Genomic DNA, 22,360 nt, shown 5'->3' on the forward strand with positions numbered 1-22,360 from the left:
ACGTTGAAGGAGCGCAGAGTTAAGTGGCTGTGAAAGCAAGCATAAGGAATTTATTTTTCTGAAGAATGAGAAGATCTCATTCCCGCGTCTGCACCGTTCACTTGTAGCTGTTTGTGGTTTAGTGACCTGATCGGTGCAGGAGAAATGAGAAATCACTTAAACAAGGACAGCGGAGAAAGCATTCGATCCCTCCTTAGATCAGGGATATACATCTTGTTGCAAAATAGACCAAAAAATCAATGTGTGATGCACAATATCAGACCTCTCTCTGGCCACAGGGTGTTTAGTGGGTGATTGTTCAGTTTAAATGCTCAGGTAGACGATATTTACCTTTGTTTTTTGGAAAGAATGCAGATTTATGCTTTTATTTTAAAGGCAGAAACACAAAAAACAGAAAGAAGCTATAGTAACTCTAATAAGAGTTCAATCTGTTTGGTTGAAGAGTTTTTAATTGAAAAGTTAGTTAGTTAATTGAGATAGAGGCAGAAAAAAGTTCAATTTAATATCATACAAGTCTTGGAAAATGAAGGAAGAATGCACACACGCTGTTAGGAAGTTAGTTCTGCAATTATTAAAGAGTGACCCAGAATGGTGCTATTTCCATCACGTTCATGTGGGACGCTGGCAGATCTGGGTTACTTCTGCTTCCTCCCGACTGTAAACATATAATCAGGTACCGTCTGTGTTGGACCGCAAATGAACTCAGTCATATCAGATTAAGTCTTGATAACTGGGATCTGGTGAAGGAATAAACTGGTGTCAGAGGAACTGATTTTGTTGTGCATTTAGTGGTTTTGCTCTCTCTCTCTCTGCCTGCTTTAGATTTACTGTTCACAATTCAGACATAAAAGCAGCCGACAGTTGTAACTGACAGAAAATACAGCAGCAGGAGTTAATGAGGGACACCTAATTTATGTCATTAAATTTAGATCCTGAAATGAGTCACTGACGGCTGACCTGATTTCTGCTGCGTTTGAGTCCAAACAGGGAGAATCATGACTCACCGAGGCGGTTCTTCGATTCTAAACTTATTAAAAACATTTTTATTTTAGTAAACCCGTCTGAAGCTGCAGAAAACTTCTTTTTCTTGTCTTCAGTGCAGCCGCTTCAGGCTGATATTTACAGCAGAGGGTAGCATTGATTCTTAATGTCAGAGGGAATCATGCAGCCTAAGTGACTCGGGATGCCGGTGACCTGAACTGACTTGAAACAGCGAGTGTGTTTACAGCATGCTGTAAAAACAAACTGTGGAAATTTAATCAATTAAATCAGCATTATAGTATTTTATTTGGGTAGCTTATAACCAGTATATTTAAGGTAGAATTCCTTTAAAGTAAGAGCTGAATCACACCTAAATATTAGTTAAACTCAACCAACAGTTCAATATTTATACTTTTATGTTTTTTTCTTTTCAATCAGATAAATTCTTAGCATTAATAGTTGTCAAAAATTTAAAGTTTTAACCATTTTTGCATGAATTTAGTTGAACAGATGAGGTAAATTTTAGTTGTTTATGCTTGGCATCACTCAGCTTTGTTGGTTAAATTCAAACCAATTTTCAAAAAATAAATAAGTAAAATCATAACTAGTTTGCATAAAACATTTATTTAAACTTTAGGCATTAGTGACAATATGTATGCTAATAAATATTTATTCAAATGAAGTTACAAAGTACATTAAAATACAAATTTCATCCAAGATAGCATTGCATTTTTAACAGCTCAATAAAAGTTATTACATGCAAGAATTCTGCCCATATAACTGTGAAATTGGTGTGGTGTAGAAGTTTATACAAAGAAAAACAACTGCACGACGACTGCACCTCGTTATTAGATGTTAAAGATAAACACAACACTAATAAAGCCTTCCTAACAACAAGTTTATGGTCTTAACTCCAACCTAACATTTTCTGTTATCTGTATTCTTCACCCATAACTGAGGAGGATTATTCGTCTCTGTTGGACTCAGCAGATGATTAGTGAACCGTTGACCAGAAGGACGTAAATGTTGATGCTGCAGCACAGAACCAACTGCTCTGGTTGTATAATTATTAATATTATTATTGATAAATTTGAATCAAAAGGTTTTAGGTTGCAGTTGTGACTAAAATGAAATCATGTAGCTCAAGTTTGACCTTATTTGATCTTATGTTCTTGTTTTCAATGGCATGACAAAATCACATTTTACAACACTAACATTTTTAGGTCTAATATAAGAAGACAAACATATAATAATGAGCTCACGCTCTCTGTTTAATGTATGCCAAATATTCACCGGACCAGTTTAGTCCCAGTAAGATGCTCCATGAATACAAGAGGTTCCACTGAATAAACAGGTAATGTTTGTGTTGTTGCACCTTTTGTTTGGTCCCTAATTATCGCCATGAAAGGTGTGCAGTCACCTTGTGGTTCTTCCTGTGTGTGCACAGCTTCCCGACGTTAGAAAACACAAAGATGGTTATAATTCAGTCATTAATAGAGATTTTGAAGCAATGTTAGTAGCTGGGAGTCGTTTTAAACTTTTACTTTTAACACTAACAGATCAAACGAGATCTTTGTTTCAAACTCTGGCATGCAAACAGGTGGGTGATATGCATTTCTTCTTTTCTTTCATGTTTCCTGCAGACAGAGCTCATGGATCTTCTGAAGTCACAAAAAGAAATCATTAAACATATATTTTTTTTATGCCGAACCATTTACTGTAGCAAATAAAGAACAAAAAGCTTCAACAACACAAACAATAGTCCTCCTTCAGCACCACGGTTGTGCCAATTAGTCCAGCAATTTCACAGAAAACTGCCTCGAGCACAAACCTGACAAACACCTAAAATGTGCTCAGGAGTTTGATTGAGCTGTTTGACTACATGAATGGCAATAAAACTGTAGGAGTTGTAAAAAAATAAAAAATAAACTTCAGAATGTCACTCTGCACCTGGATGAGTTCGTGCCACGCATATTTCCTTCCAAACTGTAACATTCTGCTCCGGGTTGAAGAGAAAATTCAGAGCAAACATCAACCAGTGAATCAAAAAGCTGTAAATCCCGCTGAGAGTCGTTTGCATGGAGGCTGATAGCTGAGTGAATGAGGCTGTAATTTTGGTCACAGCTTGTGTCATCAACAGTGACATACGTGGTTGTCATGAACATAGATGCTGTAACCATGGAGACCATAAGCCAGTGGTGAGGATGCTCTGTGCGGCTTTTAAACACAAAGGAGTTTTATTTCCCACGTTGGTTTGTTGTGTTTTGAGTGGATAAACTGTTCTTCCAGAGGCCTAAAATCACCTGGTGACAGTTTTAAAGGGACTTGGGTAAACGTGGAGCTCAGTTTGGGTTGAGGTGAGGTTTACACACCGGACAGGACCATGTGTGTCCAGAGTTTTACTGAAGCAGGCTACGGTTACATAACTCTTATCACGATTTGGTAATAGCTGTTTCTGACCAACTGGTTCTGAGGTTCTGATGGGATATTATCTCTGTTCACCCCAATCCAAATCAGCATGCTTTATCAGTAGCAGAGTGAAAGGCAATCTTACCAGGCAATCAGGATAAATGATTAACACTTAGAGGCTTGACAGATTTCTTATTTGCAACATTTCTAGACTGATTCCGTTTGTCTCCGACAGAAAATTAGGCCTGCGAAGCTCTCACTACGCATCCATCTGCCTCTGCCTTCGCATGCTGTGCTGCAAACCAGACATGCTTAGATTTAGTTGCTTTCCAGCCATCGAGATCAACAAATGTCAAAAAAACTTTAGTGAGTCACTCTTGAAGATGGAAACAATAAGGCGGGTGTGTCTTTTGCTCGAACAACTCAAAGGTGAGCTGTTTGCATTTAAAAATGACTGACCTGACCCTGACATGAGTTCTTCAGTATCTACACTTTATTAATACTTTATTCATCCCAAAGGGAAATTAAATGTTGTTGTAGCTCATAATCCTGGTTTTGTTAAAGAGTTGTTATAGATGCTGATGGCTGTGGGCAGGAAGGGTCTCTTGTAGCGGTCTGTCCCGATGTGTCCTCGGTCCTGGTGTCCCCTCCGGGTGAGCCTCGCTGGCCTCCTGCAGAGCCATGATGGCCGAGTTCTGGAAGGGCAGGTCGGTCTTGAAGTCCTGGGCGATCTCTCAGACCAGGTGCTGGAAGGGCAGCTTCTGGATGAGCAGCTCGGTGGACTTCTGGTAGAGGTGAATCTCCCTGAGAGCCACGGTCCACCGGCTGCTTCCTGGGAGCTTCACCTCTGGTGGATTTACAGGCGGTCATGGTTATGCATCATAACAAAATGTCCAAAAGTAAAAAAAGGTTTCAGTAAAAATCCTTCCTGCTGCACAGCATTACCAGAAAAAGTGATTTACATCAAGAAAAACAAGATGAATAACATTTAAATGTTAAAGAGCTACTCCGACATGCAGCCACCTGGAGCGGCGCAGTTCTAGAAGTCATGGACCAATCAGAAGGCAGAGCACTGACCTCATACACAGGTAAATGACACATGGGTCAAGACCTCACCAAACCCATCAGCTCAGCGAACAAGAACATCAAGTTCATCTGGGAGGATGTGGACAACAACCAGTTCCTCTTTATGGATTGTGCTGTGCAAAACAAAGACGAGAGTGTCAACACTGAAGTCTATAAAAAATAAAAATAAAAAAACGTACACAGAGCAATATTTGCATTTTGACTCCCATCATCCAGTGGAGCACAAACTGTCTGTCATCAGAAGTTCCCACCATCAGGCTGAGAATATTCCCCCAAAGACAGAAAGAAAAGAAACTGCATCACACCAAGAAAGCGCTTCAAACTGCTGCTACAAAAACTTTGTTTTTGTTAAACCAACAAAGAAATCTGGTCTCCACAGCATAAAATCATAAAAGAATAGCAGGCACATAAACATTGTTGCTCCACATGTAGCAGGAGTGTCTGAAAACTCAACAAACACAACATCCTGATGAACTTTAAACCGAACAATAAAAACCATAATGACCCTCAGGAGGGAGGGGAGGTCAGCTTATAAAAAAGGGCGCAGCCATAACGGTTTAAAAGCTTGGAACTCCACACTTTTAGTTTAAAAAATAAAAATAAAGTCCAGTTATCTCCTAGGACCACTGAGGAAAAAAAGTTATGTATCAAACACACAACCACACACCACATAACAAGAACACAAAAGAAAAAGACATTTATGGAGCTTTTAATTGTTATAGTAATATTTAAAGTTATATAATTTCATTGATTTTTATTCTGTGTTTTGTTTGCCTCTTAAATAACTGTTTTTATAAACTGGTTCAGTTGATGTTTGATAGAGAACACCAGTGAGGAAACCAAAAGATGTTGGACGGTCAGCATGTGCTTGGAAAGCCAAGCCTCGCCACTTTCCCCCAGCTGTTGTTTACGTGTCTCCAGATGTTTAAGATTTTAAGACTAGTGCTGCCATTACCTCCACCAAGGAGATTGTTTTTGGTAGTGTTGGTTTGTCTGTTTCCTTAATTTCTTTAAAACAAATGAACAGATTTTAATGAAATTTTCAGGAAACGTTGGGGTTGTCACAAGAAACAAGTGATTCAGATCAGACTGATCTTTAATGACCCTCTGGCCTTGGGGGAGGTTTGCGCTCTCTGGATGCTTTAGTTCAAAGTGCTATAGCTGACTGCAACCGCTTTTTGTTTGTTTGTTTGACTCGTTGATTTCTCCAATCAGGTTGAAGCTGAGTCAGTCCAAACTTTAAGCAGGGCTTTACTTTTTAAGATCTACAATTACTAATTACTATTTTTGTTTTCATTGAAATGCTTTGAGATCTTTTTCGATTTTTCATTAATGCTGTGCTCCTTTTTTCTCCCTATGCATTAATTTTGTTTCCTTATGTGTCCTTCTTATCACTTTTTGTCTCGTTATGTGTTCCTTTCGGTTTGTTATACTTCGTTTTTGTCTTTTCATGTCTTCTTATGCTTCCTGTTTGTGTTTTTGTGTCCCTGTGTGTCTTTTTATGCCTCCTTTTTGTCTTTCTGTCTCCCTGTGCTCGTCTGTCCTCCTGCTCCATTAAGACTTCAGCTTATATTCAGCTCACTTTCACCCTTTTTTAGCAAATTTCAGCAGTCACACTGCATTTTTACAGAAAACGAGAATATCTTTAGTTAGGTTTCTAACTTCTATCAGATATTGTCTCATATTTCACATGTCCCATGCATGTACATGTCACTAAGTTGCATCTCTATGAGTCAGAAACTGTGTCTCTAAAAAAAGAACAATAAAACTGAACCCGTTCCACTCTGAAAAAGTCTCCTGCATTTCTGTGAGTGTAGTTCGCAGCGTGTGATGTAGAGCACCAACTGTGATGTAGCACACAGACTGTGTGAAGGTGACGCACAGAAGTTGTGATGTAGCAATCAGAGAGCCAGGACTCATTAGTTTGTCTCCCAGCAGAGACATATTAATGAAAGCAGAACGGATACCAAAATATCTGCCGACTTATCTGTCCAACACACTGACTGACAGACAGGAAGACTGAGACGAGGTAGGTCACACGTTGTGACCTAAATTACTTCAAAGACAGACACGTCTACAGGAGGCCTATTTTAGTTTTCACTAGGATGGTTTTTCTTTTTACTTCAACAGACTTCAGATTTAGGCAGAACCCCGTTAACCCTTAAATTACCGCAAAAATAACAACCAACAGACACAGTTATTCTCAGCTGTCATAGGTTGGGAAAAGAAGAAGCACATTATATTTCACTGTAGCTGTGAACTCGTTTTTAAACCCGGTGTTGATACTGTAAGTACTCGTGTTACTGTCGAGTCTCTGTACTTCTGCAGGTAAATCCTGTTTTGACGTACCTTTGGCCAATGGTAGGGGGATTGTATTCCTGTAAGACAGAAACCTTTTACTTGCCTGGTCCACATTTCTGGTGTCTGGACTTTCTAAGCAGCTGACATTTGTCTCAATCAATTCGTGACTCACATCTTAGTCACGTGAAATGATCCGAGATGGTCAGGCTCCATCCTGCCGCTGGGACCGACTGGTGGAGGAGATGAAAATGAGGGAAGACACGTGGAATTAAGCAGCTCACTGTCCTCTGTTTTATTGGAGAAAACCCCTTCCAACAGTTTAAAAACACCTGAGGCTGTGTTTGCCTCCCAAGCAGCACTGGTGATGAATTCTCCCGTACTTCAACACGTAATTTGGCAGCAAGGCTAATAATAATAGTCTGCGGGGTAAAGAAAAACTTCTTTTCTGGGTCACATTGAAGAAAAATGTAATAGATGAAGTTTAGCTTGGCCTAATTTCTCGCCCTGGGTCTTGAGAAGAAGCAGACGTCTAAAAAGAGCTTCTGGGAAAACTTTGTTCCTGAAAAAAAGAAAAACTAACAACTCCTCCTGTTACCTCACTGTCAAACATCTTTTAACAAGTAATAACTATTTTTTTGAAAAAGTACCTGTTTAGATATTTTGTGTAACTGTATGAAATTACAACAAGAAGAGCGCTGCATGATTTCTCCTTCTTTAGATGAATCCTGTAAATGGCGAGGACATAAAAGAAAATGGATGTGCTGCAATGTGCAGCGAGTGGAATTGCTCTGTCACCATCCGCCTATTCATTACGGAAAGAGGAAATCTGGCAGAAGGTGCTCGTCAGAGAGCGAGGATCCTGGGAGGCACTGAAAGAGTTGCAGTTTTAAAAAAAAAATGTAAAAATGACTTTCCCGACGGAGGCGCTGCCGCCGATGACGAGTGATGACTAAGGCCGGAGATGACTAAAGAGCTGCTTTCTGAAAGCCCTTGGCAGGATAAATGATGGACAAAGCAGAACATTATAAGACAGAGTCAGAGCTAATTACCTTATTGGGTAGATAAGCATTTTTTTAGCCTTTTCTCAAAATTTATGGCTTTGCTGAGTGCACTTTACTGTTTCTGAACACCTGGAAGCTGAATTTTAATGAGCACGGTCCTACACTGTTGGTGAAGTGAAGCAAAAGCACTTTAATGCCATACTCAAGAACAATTAATGGACATTGAAAGACATTATACCTTACATTAGCCATCAGGAACAGGTTTTGGTTGTAAAAGCATTGCTAATTGACTCGGAGGAAGTAACAACAACAAAACTGGATCCAAGGCTTCCAGTGAAAACAGGATTCAGCTGAATCTGAATCCAAAGGAAAACAATCCTACAAAAGATTTTAAAAAAAGGAGAAAATGATTAATCTTGTAGCTGTTTTCAGAATTAAAGTCGTGCACGAAAGGCATTTGGTTATTTTCAGCCTTGCATCCACATGGAAATGGAGCTTTAGGAGCCTCTGAAATGTGAGAAAATCTCATGTGGGCAGCCGAAATACAACCTTTTGAAAACAATGATGTCAGGCTCCATGCATCAAGCATGACAGACACAATAACAGCAACAACAATAACGACAGATTGTTTATCAGGAGTTAAACAGCTAAAGCCAGCATGTTTCTCCACATGGAGGATAATTTGTGTAAATCCTGGTCCTCAGGGCCTCCATCCTGCATGTTTTCCTTGTTCCTCTGCTCCAACACACCTGATTCAGAGGTTAAATCACCTCTTCATGTTCTGCAGAAGCCTGTTAATCACTCATTGATTCAGATCAGGTGTGTTGGAGCAGAGGAACAAGGAAAACCTGCAGGATGGAGGCCCTGAGGACCAGGATTGGACCCCCCTGGTGCAAAGGAACAACCATCCTGCCTGCAGACCTGACATCTCACATCTTTGTTGTATTCTGATTTTATATTTTTCATACTGTTATAACTTTAGTTTTATATAAACCAGATGTAAACTAGCAAAACAGAGGGTAGAAATCTAAATCTAATCTCAGGATGAGAGCTGTGACCGTCCCACAGGCTCTGCTTCGGTCCCTGCAGACTGTTAAAGTGCTGCGGCAGCAAAGAGTGACGTCAGGATATCTCTACATTATTTACCTTGGCATTAAAAAAATATATACAGCACCGGCAATTCCATAAAAACATAAATCTATAATTGCTTTGCATTCAAAATGCAATAATTCGAGAAGAAACGCGTTTAGATACAATTCATGAAAGTGGTTACGAGTTTATAAAGAGACAAAAAGACAAATAAACAAGAAGAAAAGGAGGGACTTTTCAAAGAAAATGAATAAATCTGTCTAAAAGCCAAAACACAAAAGCAATGAAGCCCAAATTATTACCAGAAGGAGTGTGAGTGACGGGAACAGGAGAGAAAAAGAGCGCAGAGATCAAATAATGAACTGACAGCATCAATGAAGGCAAAAAGAAAAAGAAAGACGACATATTTCTAAAGATTAACTGTGCATTTTCTGAGTCAGTTCAACAAACTGAGGAACTGTTCTCCAAAGAATATAAGTGCTTTTGATTTATATTGTGAGACAGAACCAATAAACTGTAAAGATTTCATCGAGGAAACAGATTTCAGAAACATTTAAGAAATAAATGTTTCTAAGCAGCAGCGATTGTGTAAAATGTTCCTTTTAGGCAGTAATATAAGACCATAACATATATGTCAGGTTATTGTCCAGTTTAGCATCATAGTTTGAGGTAAAACATGTTTTTACTCGGCCACAAATCTGATGAATTGTTTAAGAAAATGTTCTGTTGAGGCTGATCCAAAAACACTAACGTGAGAAATGTTTGAGAATTTTAAACCCTCCGATGTGCTGAAAGTTGAAAGCAATAACAAAATAATGTGTGTATCTTTAAGCGGCGTAATGATAGCAACATTTTCTGCTCCTGGATGCTTTCCAGAAGCTCCTATGCTCTGTGAGTAACAGACATCGTGCTGAATAACCACCGGCGGAGGTACTGTTCAGCCGTTAAATTCTGCTTTTCCAGCTCAGCCATCAGTTCAGCCACAGCAGCTTTAAGCTTCACCACTTCAGGGAGCGGCACACAGGAGTCATTAGGGAGTTTAGAACCATACAGGAAGGGCAAACGCACTTTTCCACATCCAACAACATGAAATTAGTAGAAATTTGCATCTTTACATTAAATATTTTAGTGTCGGTCCTCCAATCCAAGTTTGTCAGAAAGTGTGATGTCAGCTGATTATGATGCTATTAAATTTAATTAACTATATTCATTAGACTTGATTAGTGCATCTGATAATCATCAGTGCTTTCCAGACTTTCATCATGAATCTAATGAACATGAACAATAAAAAGAGGAACATGCTGTTCCCTCTTAAAGTGTAAATTTTAATCTCGACTGATCGTCAAAATGACTTCTGTCCAAGGACAACAGATGACATATAGCCATTTTGGTTAACTCTGGTGCATTTAAATGTATATAATGCTTATTATTGAGTCACTGTTTATGCTGAATAAACCAGTAAAATAATAAGACATGGAAAAAAGATGATGTTGGGAAGTTTTACATATGATGTCCCAGCTTAAAGCACAAATATTGCATCCAAGGAATTTGTGATAACCTGTTTGTGGATGAAAGTATTCTTCAGGCGGCTCTAAAACTGAGAGTTGAGCGAGTTAGATCCATTTCATAAATAATCCATGAATCCTGTCCCTCCAGGGCCAGCGGTGTCAGTAATTCACTGTTCATGTTGAATTAACCAGGAGTAAAGTCTAAAAGCTTTGTTTCCTTCCAGAAAAACCTCTGCATGTCGGTGGTGTGATGAATCTGAGACGAGCACCTGATGGCTGATAAAACACCATCTTTCCTAACAGCTTTGGTTTCAGTTTGAGGTGGATGATGTTTGACGGACCGACAGGCAGGTTATGGGAGCAAGGGTTGATTTTTCACAAAAGCAAAATAAGCTAAAACAAACAGAATGAGAGCTGGAAATAACAGGAGGGAGAGACAAACTGGAACAGTTTGGACGGAGAAGGAACGACACATTGCAGGCGGTGTGATCGTCACATAAATGTGCAAGAAAACAATCTTTGGTTTGGTTTTTTGATTCCTAACTTTGCAGCCCTCCAGCCCCCACCACACACACATTTGGCAGACCTTTGTCCCACTGCACCAAGCTTGCCAACGTGGCAGAGCGAACAGATTAACGGCCTGAGCCTGCAGCTGCTGGAAATTTTTGGCAAAAGAAAGAAAATAGTTAATTTTCTTACTGATAAATACGAAAAAAAACCAAGAGCTGTTGTTAATTCTGTCAGCAACACTTCTGTTTTTTTTACTATGACAGGTCCAAGTGTCTGCTGTAAAAAAGGGAACTAATTCAGATTTTTAAAAAAATTTTTCTCAATGAAGTCTTTTTTTTCTGAGCGAGGATACGAAACAGTAACAGCTTTATGAATGTGGTAAAATGACAGCATTCAGACCAAGGTCACCTCTGCACTGACGCTTCTCGCTGCTTCATTCAGAGACAAACCTGAACCAACACACATGTCTGATGCTCATCGTTTGCTCAGACCTGGATGCCACCATCAGGTGGAGCAACTATGTCTGTCTCCTGGGTCTACAATACGACACTCCAGTCCAATAGGTGGACATAATTACTGGTCCGAGCAATTATTTTTCACCATAAAATTCATTATTAGTTACTCAGTGATAAATGTGAATACCAGTCAGTCACAAGTCTTCCTCAAAACAAGCCTCTTCATTGTTTAGTTTGTTTTTCTTCATGGTCTTATGTATTGTAACATTAACACCAACCTATAATGGGAGTTTTATCAGCAGGCACACATAGTCTACATCAGTGGTTCCCAATCCTGGTTTTCATTGTTTCTTCTCTTCAGCAGGTCTTCAATGTCTGCAGAAACCTGTTAATCACTCACTCATTCAAATCAGGTGTGTCAAAGCAGGGAAACAACTAAGTATCGACCTTCTGCATGTATCTTTCCCTCCTCCCATCCTAAATACCTAGGTTTAGTTTGCTTTGAAGCCATCATTGTCTAGTGCTTACAAACCAACATGGCGAAAATATCGCATTGCGCTCCTCTGGCCAAGATTTGTGGGAACTGTGTGCACTTTAACCAGCCATGGTTGGGTCCCAAATCTCCACCATTATTTTGTCTGTCAGGAGTTGAAAAGTTTGGGAACCACTGGAGTGCATATGGCTCACTGCCTTGCATTTCAAAGCTTTAAACAAAAAACTTTGGCATGATCTGTTAGCACTCGGAGCATGTGTTTAGCTGAATATCTGTAAAACTGATTCATTTGTAGCCATTTTTGTGTTTGCCAAGGTTGATTAGATGTGGTATGTGTACTGGTGATCCTAAAATTAGGAGAGTTCACACAAAAAAAATTGCAGATATCAATGTTGCTATCTATGCAGTTTGAAAAGCAAACATTTTGGCAAATCAAGACCCATTGTTTCCTGTAATGCATTTCTAAATGTGCAAATCTGTGATACACAATCAGTGGGCCCACACTTGTAAGACTGCTGTTCCGAAACATAACGGGACGCTCGCTCGGATAAGAATTATGACGTTAAGCTGCGAGCAGAGCAGGTCTGAGGGCGACGGAGAGAGGTGTGGAAAGGAATGGAGCGTAAGGAGAGATAAACAGAGAGGAGGTGACAGAAAGGGCAGAAAATTAGAGGTGATGAGCTGTGAAAGACTGAAAAGGAGAGAAGACAAATGTAAAAGCATAAAAGTTGACAAGAGAGGGAAAAGACAAAGATCAGTGACAAGGGCTAATAAAAAGAACAGCAAGTTTTTTTAAATTCATATCATTCCCATTTCTCCCCCAAACAACATATCAACGTAATATTCAAGCTGTCTGAGCAGGAAAAGAGGATTTAACCTGTCATCAGAGAAAATACGATGTGGCTGTCAAAGCTTGTCAGATCAACACGTTCAAACCGCCTCCAGGAGATTTCCTGTCATTACCAACAAAACCCGCCGGGTAACCAACTGAGCCCTAAATATGAATTCAAACTCTCATTCATTTTGGACTTTTAAAGAGGCATCTTGGAGCTGCTTTGGTTGCGTCTCCATCTGAAGCTCCTGTCAGCCTCACTTCCTGCTCTCCGGCTGGAACAAAGCAGCGTGACAGGAGAGACGGGCCTGTTAGATGTGCATCATTCACACGTCCACTTTTATTTTGACCACTGGATGAATGGATGCACATTTCTCTTTGTACTCCTCGAAGGGGTATCTACTTACGCTGGAAAACTGAAGTAGACAAGCACATTTGCATAAATTAAATTACAAATCTAAGATTTTACAGTTCTAGGTACAATAAAAAATGAGCCACCATTGGTGTAGGTTGAGAGAGTTGCCATGACAAACCTTTTTTCTACATTTCCAAACTAGAAAATGTTTTCCTCGGTTGAATCTTGACCATCAGTGGCACTTTTCTAGTCACAGATGATGTGTGATGTGCTTTGAATGGATCAAAAACCATCTACAGTTACATTTAGGAATGAAATATAATTTGGCGTAACTAAGATTTACAGTTTATTTTAATCCAACTGTACTGTAACTTAATTATTCAGGATCAAATTCAGTGCATTAGAAAATATAAAAGGCAGTTTGTAGAACCACCCGCCGTGCAGACGCACAGTGAAGCAGAGACTCTGTAAAGTCCAGATGTTGTCACTGTTTGCTGCAGATAATCACAGACCTTTGCTTTGGGTTCACTTTAAGCACTTTGTACAAACTAATAAACAGCATGAAGGAAACCTCCCCAGCATCCCAGCCTTCGTCGTGCGTTTCCTCTCGTCCTCGTCGAACTCCTCGGCAGCATGTGGCGCCGCTGATGTGCAGCTTTTGACCTCATGGTGAGAAACATCCACAGCTGCTGTTCCTGCATTGAACCACGACGCCTTCCCTGCTGCCGTTATATGTTCAGTGTAACAAACGAACACCTGCAGCCACCATCATCCTCCTCTTCCTCCTCCCTGTAGAATAGACCTCCTTTCCCTGCAGTTCATTTTTTACTCCTGACTTTTCTGGGTCGTCTCTTCGGCTCAGAGGCACACCGCAGACGTCTCTCTTATTCTCACTCTCCCAATTTTTCTTCTCCGTACTGTAACTCATATCTTTGACATCTGCTCCATATACAGTATATCTGTGGCTCATTATATGTCTCTATGCATCATTAGCCACATTCACAGCAGTCCTGCGGACAGAAATCCTCCTGCTACATTATTTTCATTTAGATACTTTCTTGCAAATACACAACTTCAAGGCATTATACAGCTTCTTCTGTCTTGGAAATCAGTGATTGTGCTTTTCTTTCATCTTTCTTCTTCTTCTGTGTGACTCAACGGGAATAATAACAGAAGCACGTTGACAAACAGTGAAAGGAAGGAAAGAGGGATGAGACGATACGGGGAAGAAAGAGATGACTGATGAGCCATTTCCACATTTCTTCATGACATCACCGCCTCCAAAGACGAAAAGTTATATCCAAATATCCAAAGATGTTTGAGACATGCCAGCTTAATAAATCAGATGTATATTAAAGGCCAGGTTAACAAAGCCACACACAGTTTGCAGAGTTTTTTGAGCTAAAAGTGGAAACTGAAAGCAAATTTTATGCACATTGCAAATGCATTGTTTCTCTTTGGTTGAGAGGGAAACAACACAGTTTTTTCTGTGACATCACAATCCCAGAAATATTATTTCTGCTGAACTCGGACTTTATTTCTGGATCTTTCTGCAGCCATGTTTTACTTGTTTTTTGCTATTAACAGCATTAACAGAAAACCTTCCTTTATCAAATAGTTCAATAAGCAGTTTTGCAAAAATAATTAATAGCTATTTTAATTTTCAATAACTCTAAATGTCTACAGATTGATAAGTGATACAAATATTTATTCCCAAAGCTATTAAAAAACGCAGAGCTGCTGTTTTACACCAGGGTTTAGCTATCAGACAGTGCAGAAAAAAACAAGGGTGTTTTTAAATCAGGACTTGGGCTGAAGACGCGTGCCTCTCCGGGCTGAATGAGAGCATTTCTCGCTGCGTCGTCGCTCCATTTTCATGTAAAACTGCAGCTGCTGCAACAAGTGTACACTCGACAGGAAAGTGTGAAAAATCACAAACAGACGTGCAACAAAAAGCAGAATGGGTGCTCAGGCCTTTTTCTGTGATTGTTCTGTGGATGAGCAGCTGTTGAGTCGGGGGACGACTGAACGGATCGATGATGAGCCGAGTGATCGTTCAGTTTGTCATCTCTAACATCTACGATGTAACGCAGGTGATTCATCTCAGCAGTCAGTCTGTCACATACAAATCTGACACCTGAGCTGCTAGATAACACATACAGAAGGCAGAGTGTGACAGAAATGTACACAGCACTTTGGGCTATTTCAGTTTTATTTTTCTAATCAGGCATTCGTCTGAAATTCACTTTATGATTAGAGGTGACTTTTTCCTTAATGCTTGATATGAAGACTATTTATTATTATATATTTTTGCAACATATTTGTGAATTTGAACACTTTATAAAGCATGAACAGTTTTTATAAAGCAGTTAAAAACACTGTTCATACATTGCTATTTTGCAAGATTGAGTACTTTTATTCAGTAATGATGTAACTGACCGTTTATAACACTTTAAATGTATAAGTTAGCTGAATATGTGCCTAAATGGAGCAGAAATCATTTTTATTAAACTAAAAAGCTGCCAACTCTACCACATGTGTTTGTTCACCTACAGAAACAACTAAAGTGACAGAAAACAGGCCGACGATGGAGACGTCCGATGATTTAGACGTGTTTGAGTTAAGTAAAATATGCAGGTAAACCAGCTTTGTTTACATTGAGTGCATACCTGCCTTTCAGAATTGCATAACAATATATCTGAAAAACTACTGGAGTAAAGTCTTTCAAACTGCACCACTTAATAACCATTTTTTATGCAATACTGTCAGCCTCCAAAGCATCTCTGGCTCCAACTTCCATCCAAAAAGTGTTAACTTTTCCAATAAAACATTATTTTTCTCCCACAAGTCCTTCAATGATTATAAAGTGGTTTTAGTTCTTCTGATCAGCTGATGGTTCACCTGAAAATAACTAAAGATACAAACTCCTCAGCTTCTTATATTTCTGTTTCCAGAACACTTATGACAGTGATGACAGGATGATGGTTCAAAATGCTGCTCACAAACCATTTGGTGATATTTTATTTGTAGTCAAATACTCGTTTGTGCACCCAAAAGTTAAAATAATGTAACCATGAGCTGCTCAAACTACTCTGAGCTCATTCTGGGGTCCTGCATCTAAACGCATCTCTGATGAAATCAAAAACCCGCATTTCTAACTGGATCTTTTCAATCATTTCACCGGATGAACATTAACATCAGGTGTAAACAGAGTCCCAGAAAACAAGCGCTGAAGCAATTAAAAGACAATTTGAGGAGGAAAGACAGAATTAACCTGCAAACAGGATTTTCAAACTGCAGAGGCCAAATGAACGCCTGACAGAGAGACACGGAGGCAGAGAGGAGGAGAGAGAGAGAATTAACCTCCAATCAGGCCTCTATTTAGCTGCAGTCAGCCACAATCAGCAGCCATATTAGCATTTAATTAGTCTGAAAGCCACAAACCACAGCCTGCCGCTCTGCTCGGATTACCTCATACTCTGCCGTCACATCCGTGTGTTTGAATGACTTACAGTCACATATGCTGCTACTAATCTGTGAGATCTGTGTGTCCAGATACAGAAATATCTGCATTCAAATGTGGAAAAAACTCAAAAACCAAAAGTCTTGAACCTACCTTTGTCGTCCTCACATTCCAACAGAAGTTATAGATGTTTCTTAAACTTTACTGAATGTTTGTGAGCAAATAACACAGCTGGCAGATTGTAAAGGTCTTCAAAAAACACTTTCATCATTTATACGTTTGTGTTAACATTATAAACTGTAGTAAAGCACCATTTTAGCAGTTCCAGCTCAGTTTTAAGGCCAGCTGGGCGTCCCCGACTCCGTCTCCGACTTCCTGAGGTGAGCTGGGGACGCTCACAGGTTATGCATATTTTATTCCCTATTATCTGATATCAAAAGAAACGTTAATTGTTGTCGCCATGAGACAAATATGATCACCAGCAAAAATTTTTACCTGCTTTTTGTCGTAGTTTTGCTGCCTTCTACCTCATGAAAACTGAAGCTGGAGATGGTCTCGATGTGTGTGTGTGTGTGTGTGTGTGTGTGTGTGTGTGTTAACACAGGAGTTATAATGAAGGTCACAATATTCTCCAAAGGCAGAATATCACCAGTCACTCAGCTGATGTCTGTCGTCTGTCTGAGCTCAGAAGTGGTGCTTAAAAAGCAATAAGAGAAGCAGCAAATTCAGGTGATAATTACCTGAAGGTTTTTTTTATAGCACCAACTCCTTGTCACTTCAGAAACTAACAATGCTAATTATAGAAAGAGAACACTGGCAAACTGCCTGTAGCCTCTCTTTGTCAAAGGATTATTTTAGCACCTTGTGTCTAAAGGAGAAAATAAAAGCACATCCGTTCCTCTCAGTAGCTCTGCTTTCCGCTCTTTTCCTGAAGAAATCAGGCCACAGAATAGAAAGAAATTAAAACCTTATTTAGTAATATTCTCTGCAATTTGACGTACATCATGTAGTTCAGCTGGAGGTTTCTGTTCTGCCTTCACGGCTCTTCAGATTGTTTCAGTTCGCCGGCTGAGCAGGAAAAATAAGATTTGTTTTCTGATAAGTGTGGTAAGAGACCTCCTTCAAAGTCAAGCTATGACATGTTTTAAAACCGAAGGCCCACTACGTTCTCCACGGCCCGTTAGATTGTAGCTGGACTGAGTCAGAAAACCTCACGACGTCGCCACTGCTTGACAAATAAAGTTTTTCCTGATTTTTGCATCCCTGAGACGCTCTCCTCATTCACTCTGTACAGATTTGGAAATCTTAAGGCTTCCAAAATTAGACTTTAGTGTCTTTTAAGTATTTTAATAAAACCAACTTTATTGCATTAACTTGTCAGATGTCCAAACCTGTGACTGGGGTCAAAGTTCACAGGTGAAGAGCTGTTTTATTTACAGATATCTACATGATTTCTCTTACATGATACAGAACTGGATCAAATCAGGGGGGCTAACGGGTCATATGGGCTAAATTAAAACAGTTTTTAACATCTTTATTTTGAAAGTGGGCTAAATAAATTCAATCTTAGTCCAAACTCACTGAGCTCTGAAACATACATCCATGAACATCCAGTGTTTGTCTGAATTTGTGTTGATGCTTTTTACCATAAATAACATAAATTATCTATAATAAGGTTAGGAATTGTGTACTTAAGTGTCTCTGTGTAATGTGTTGAAAGCCTGGACAACATTTCTTAGAAGGCTTCTGGTTCATTTTAACCATGTTAGATTTTGACACATGGCCCAGCTACAAAATCTGCAAACACAAATGCTTCTGAACCTACTCCATGTGCCAGTGTACTCTGAAGCCATGCTTTTAAACCTTAAAATCTGTATTTTCCCCCCCAAAAAAGTCAGCGTGATTATTAGGTTCTGTCGTTCTCTTTAGTTAAGTGGTTTTAATCTCACTTTTCTTGTCAGAATGGATGTAGTGGTGAGGAGCCAAAGTGTGAACACAGAAGTATACACACACACACACCATGTGTGTGTATGCAAAGAGGGGTGATTACTAAATGAATGCAGCTGGGCTGATTAGCAAACGAGGGACAGGTGAGTGATGAGCTGACTTGGAATAATTGACAGAAACAATGATTGAAAACTGGAAAACTAAGTATATCTAAAATACAACAAAAGATAGTATCCAATTTTACAATCTAATTCAATGGTAACTGTTTTAGTGTATTAATTTATTGATTTCTTGTAAGGAAGCCAATAAATTGCATCAAATCTTCACACTGACTCAGCCCTCTGCTTGTTTTTATGTCTTATGGCTCCAAGTCAATTCGTACTTTCACCAAATCATACCTTTGCAGCTTTGGTCACAATGTACCCATGCTTTTTGGGTAAGAGCATCTCAACATGCATGATTTAAAATATATCCTAACTCCAGTGATGTTGACTTTGAAATAAAGCACAGCCTGATCCCGTGGAGGGATGCAGTTAGTTATAATGATACGTGCACATATAACCATTTGACCGTAGCTGTCCAATGGTACTTTTAATTTGGTGACTTTCCAGTTGGTCTCCTATCGTAAACATAACAATACTGACCTTGATTTTATGTGTTTTCTGATTATCTGTGATTTGCACGTGTGTCAACGCTTCAAGTTTCGCTCTAAAATGCACTGTACGCACACGAAGAATACTTTCATCCTTTACGTCAGTCTGCATTGGAAAATTAATCTGCTGTTGCAGTTTTCTTTTTTTTCCAGACAAGATTAGTGTGACAGGAAATCAGGAATAATATAATGTAGCAATAATACCAGTTGGGATCAAAATGCATTACATCATCAGATGCATCCAATCTGAGGACAAACTTGATTCTCTCAACAATCTCATCAGAGAATCAGACATAAAATTGTTGCTGTTTACAGGCCCTCTGCCCTGAACTCATGCACAATTTATCAGGAAACCATTTCACTTCATATTACTGAGGTACAATGACCCATTTTTATCTGTAAACGTTGTTTTTAATGTTTGAAATGAGATGCGCCAAGTAAATCAGAGTAATCATTAAAGGAGTGGGTAAAATTACGTTAAATATAAAATGATTTTGTTAGATTTGTTTTCACTTAACATTTTCTAACCCTGACCTTTTACATACTTTGTATTATTTATGAATCCATAAACATATCATTGTCTCTTAAAGCAAGGATTAATTTAATAAGGACACAAACCTGATTGGCGTTCATCAAAGCTTATCATTATTCTTGAAAATATGTTTTTTTTTTCTTAACTTATTACCTTTTTTTTTTTTAAAAAGTCCAAGATGGCGCCTCAAGTCATCAACTGATCAAATTGCACTCAAGAAAAAGCATGAGACAAAAACATGTTTTTCATTTTCTGTTGATAAAAGACCCATTTAGGATCAAAACCAATGAGTTTATTTGTTTGTGAAGTTCTAAACTATTAATGCACTAAATAATGTCAGCTCGCAGTAGATTAAATACAGAAAAGACTACTTTGGAAACAGAAAAACTATTAGGAGAAAGAATTACAAACCACACCACATACAGGTTGTTTTTTCCTTTGTTAGTTTGTTTTCCTAAAATGTAAATGTTGGAATAAAGTTATCAGTTGTGGACTTGTAGAAATACAGATTTTGTAGACAAGTGAAAACAGATGTGCCTTCAGGTCCACTCTCTGAATGGATCCATCAGTCATGTAATAGTTGTGTGTGGTGCTGATTCCTACTCACCACCATCATCCTCGTCGAAGGAGTTCATACAGGGAAAGTAGATGGCGAGGGCCTCGAAGGACGCCGACAGGCTGATGCGGCTCTGCGATCTCTCCATGTAGAGCCCCGCCGTCGGGCCCGGGTCGGCCGGCTTGGCCAGGCGCGGCTGGGCATTCTTCACGCGTAGTACGGCTCGCGGCGTCTTGGATATCTGTCAGCTGCCCCCCACGGCAGATCCACTTCACCCCGGAAAGAAGAGTCAAAACAGAAGTGCCACGACGCCAATACCAACTGCAATCGGTGCACCAACACAGTTGCGGCACTTTGCAGCACAAAGAAAGATTTTAATGTTTCTTTTTTTGTGGAATATCAGACAAGATGCAAGTTCCACTTTTGCAAAAACATCCTAGAAGAAAGAAAGATTAAGATAGAAGATATGCTTGTTCACTTTCTTTGGTGTAGTTTCTACCGTTGACCTTCTTTGGCAGGGTTATAGTTCTCTGATTCCTTCATCTCTTTTTTGTTCTTGGGTTGATCAGATCCGTGTGCACATCTTCCTTCTCAACCCCATGAGGTCCTCAGACGTCCGAGCTGTTATTGATAACTGTTGGTGGATCTTACCTGCGTCATTACACTAATTGAACTTGAGCTCGCTCTTTTTATTCACAGCAAAACTCTGTGAACTCTGCATGTCAATGTAGCATCCTCCCTCTGTGCATCCAAAAGCTTCAAGATCCGGGAGAGGAGGGTGATGGTGCCGAAGGTGATGTTCACACCCAACATGAATCGTGTGATCTTCCTGTCTGAATCAAAGACTTTGTTTTCCTGTCGCTTGGCATCATTAGTACCTCCTGCTTTGGACACAGCAAAAGCTTCTCTTTAATGCAGAAAAAAATGTCTTTCAAAACCTGCAGATACCAGCTTCGTATCGGATCAGGTGGAGTAACATCAGTCCCAGCAACAGTTGCAAGCAAAGGGCAATCTGTTGCTTCTCTTCCCGCCTTGAACTGTTTCACCTCAGATTTGCCTGCTGTTGTTGGAAATGTTCAAAAGCTTGTGCCGCTCTCGGGAAGGTTTGTCGACTTCCTCTCCCCTCCGCCGCTCCTGTGCTGCCCTTGTTGCCGTGCCGATGCTCCTCTGTCTGCTCCAAAGGCAGGAAAGGACAGAATGAGGCAGAGATGGTGGGAGAGAGAGAGAACGAGAGAGAGAGAAAGAGGAAGCGCTGTTGCACAGCTCAAGCCTCAGCACGCTCATTCACTGGTGAGTGGCATAGACAGAGAATGGGGGGGGGGGATGGAGAAGAGAGAAAGGGAGGAGGGTGAGTAGAGGGTAGAGGCAGCAGACTGTTGGTGGCAGCTGGACCAATCAAAATGTGGATGAGAGAATATGGGTGTGGCTAGGAGACAGTCAAGGCGATGAAGGGCAGTGCAAGTTTATGGTGTCTCTCCTTCTGTCTGTGTCCTTATAACACCAACCAGTGATCTCTTTTAAGGAAAGATGATCATAAATGCACAATACAACATAGAGGATGTTATTCCAGTGACCTCAAATCCATCTCAAGGTTTCAAACAAAGAAAAATCACAAAATAAACACTGAAATTGTCTCTGTTTTCCCTCTGACATGTTACAAAGCAGACACTTTGGGCTTGGTGTTGAGAAAATCATCCAACCAGCAGACATATGAAGACCCACAGATGGGGTCAAGAACATAAAACAGGGCTGGGATCCAAAAGCACAAAGGGGACCGCCGAGCTGAGCCACAATAAGTGCTGTTTTATGGCTAAAAGGATCTTTTTCAAACCAGCAAAGAGTCAGCCCGTTTCACAGATCTTCAAACTAGATGTGTTTATGAAGACATAAAGGTTGTCTTATTCACAGCATAAAAAATAATCCATATGATGTCTTTATGTTAGATCTGTAGCCTTACAAACCAGCTGTGTCCTGTTTGTGTGGAGTTTACATGTTCGCCCCTGAGGTTTACTCCCACAGATTAAAAACATGCATGTTAGGTTCACTGGTAACTCTAAATTGTTACTAGATGTGTGTGTGAGTGTGTGACTGGTCTCTACGGGACCCTACGATGGACTGGCGACCTGTCCAGGGTGTCCCCCGCCTTTCGACCAATGACCGCCGGAGACAGGCACCAGTGGGTGAAGGAGA

General features: G+C 39.9%; 1 protein-coding gene across 1 annotated transcript in view; it reads right to left on the reverse strand.

Annotated features, from left to right (window-relative positions):
• The window catches only part of rims4 (regulating synaptic membrane exocytosis 4), a 41,067-nt gene extending 19,621 nt beyond the window's left edge, over nt 1-21,446 (reverse strand). The window contains exon 1 of the mRNA XM_017429216.3: nt 20,222-21,446. Within this exon, the coding sequence (XP_017284705.1) occupies nt 20,222-20,318 (97 nt within the window). The 5' untranslated portion in view covers nt 20,319-21,446. The remainder of the gene's footprint in view (nt 1-20,221) is intronic.
• Nucleotides 21,447-22,360: the final 914 nt, after the last annotated feature.

This window comes from Kryptolebias marmoratus, linkage group LG4, assembly GCF_001649575.2.
Source record: "Kryptolebias marmoratus isolate JLee-2015 linkage group LG4, ASM164957v2, whole genome shotgun sequence".
Classification (NCBI taxonomy): domain Eukaryota; kingdom Metazoa; phylum Chordata; class Actinopteri; order Cyprinodontiformes; family Rivulidae; genus Kryptolebias; species Kryptolebias marmoratus.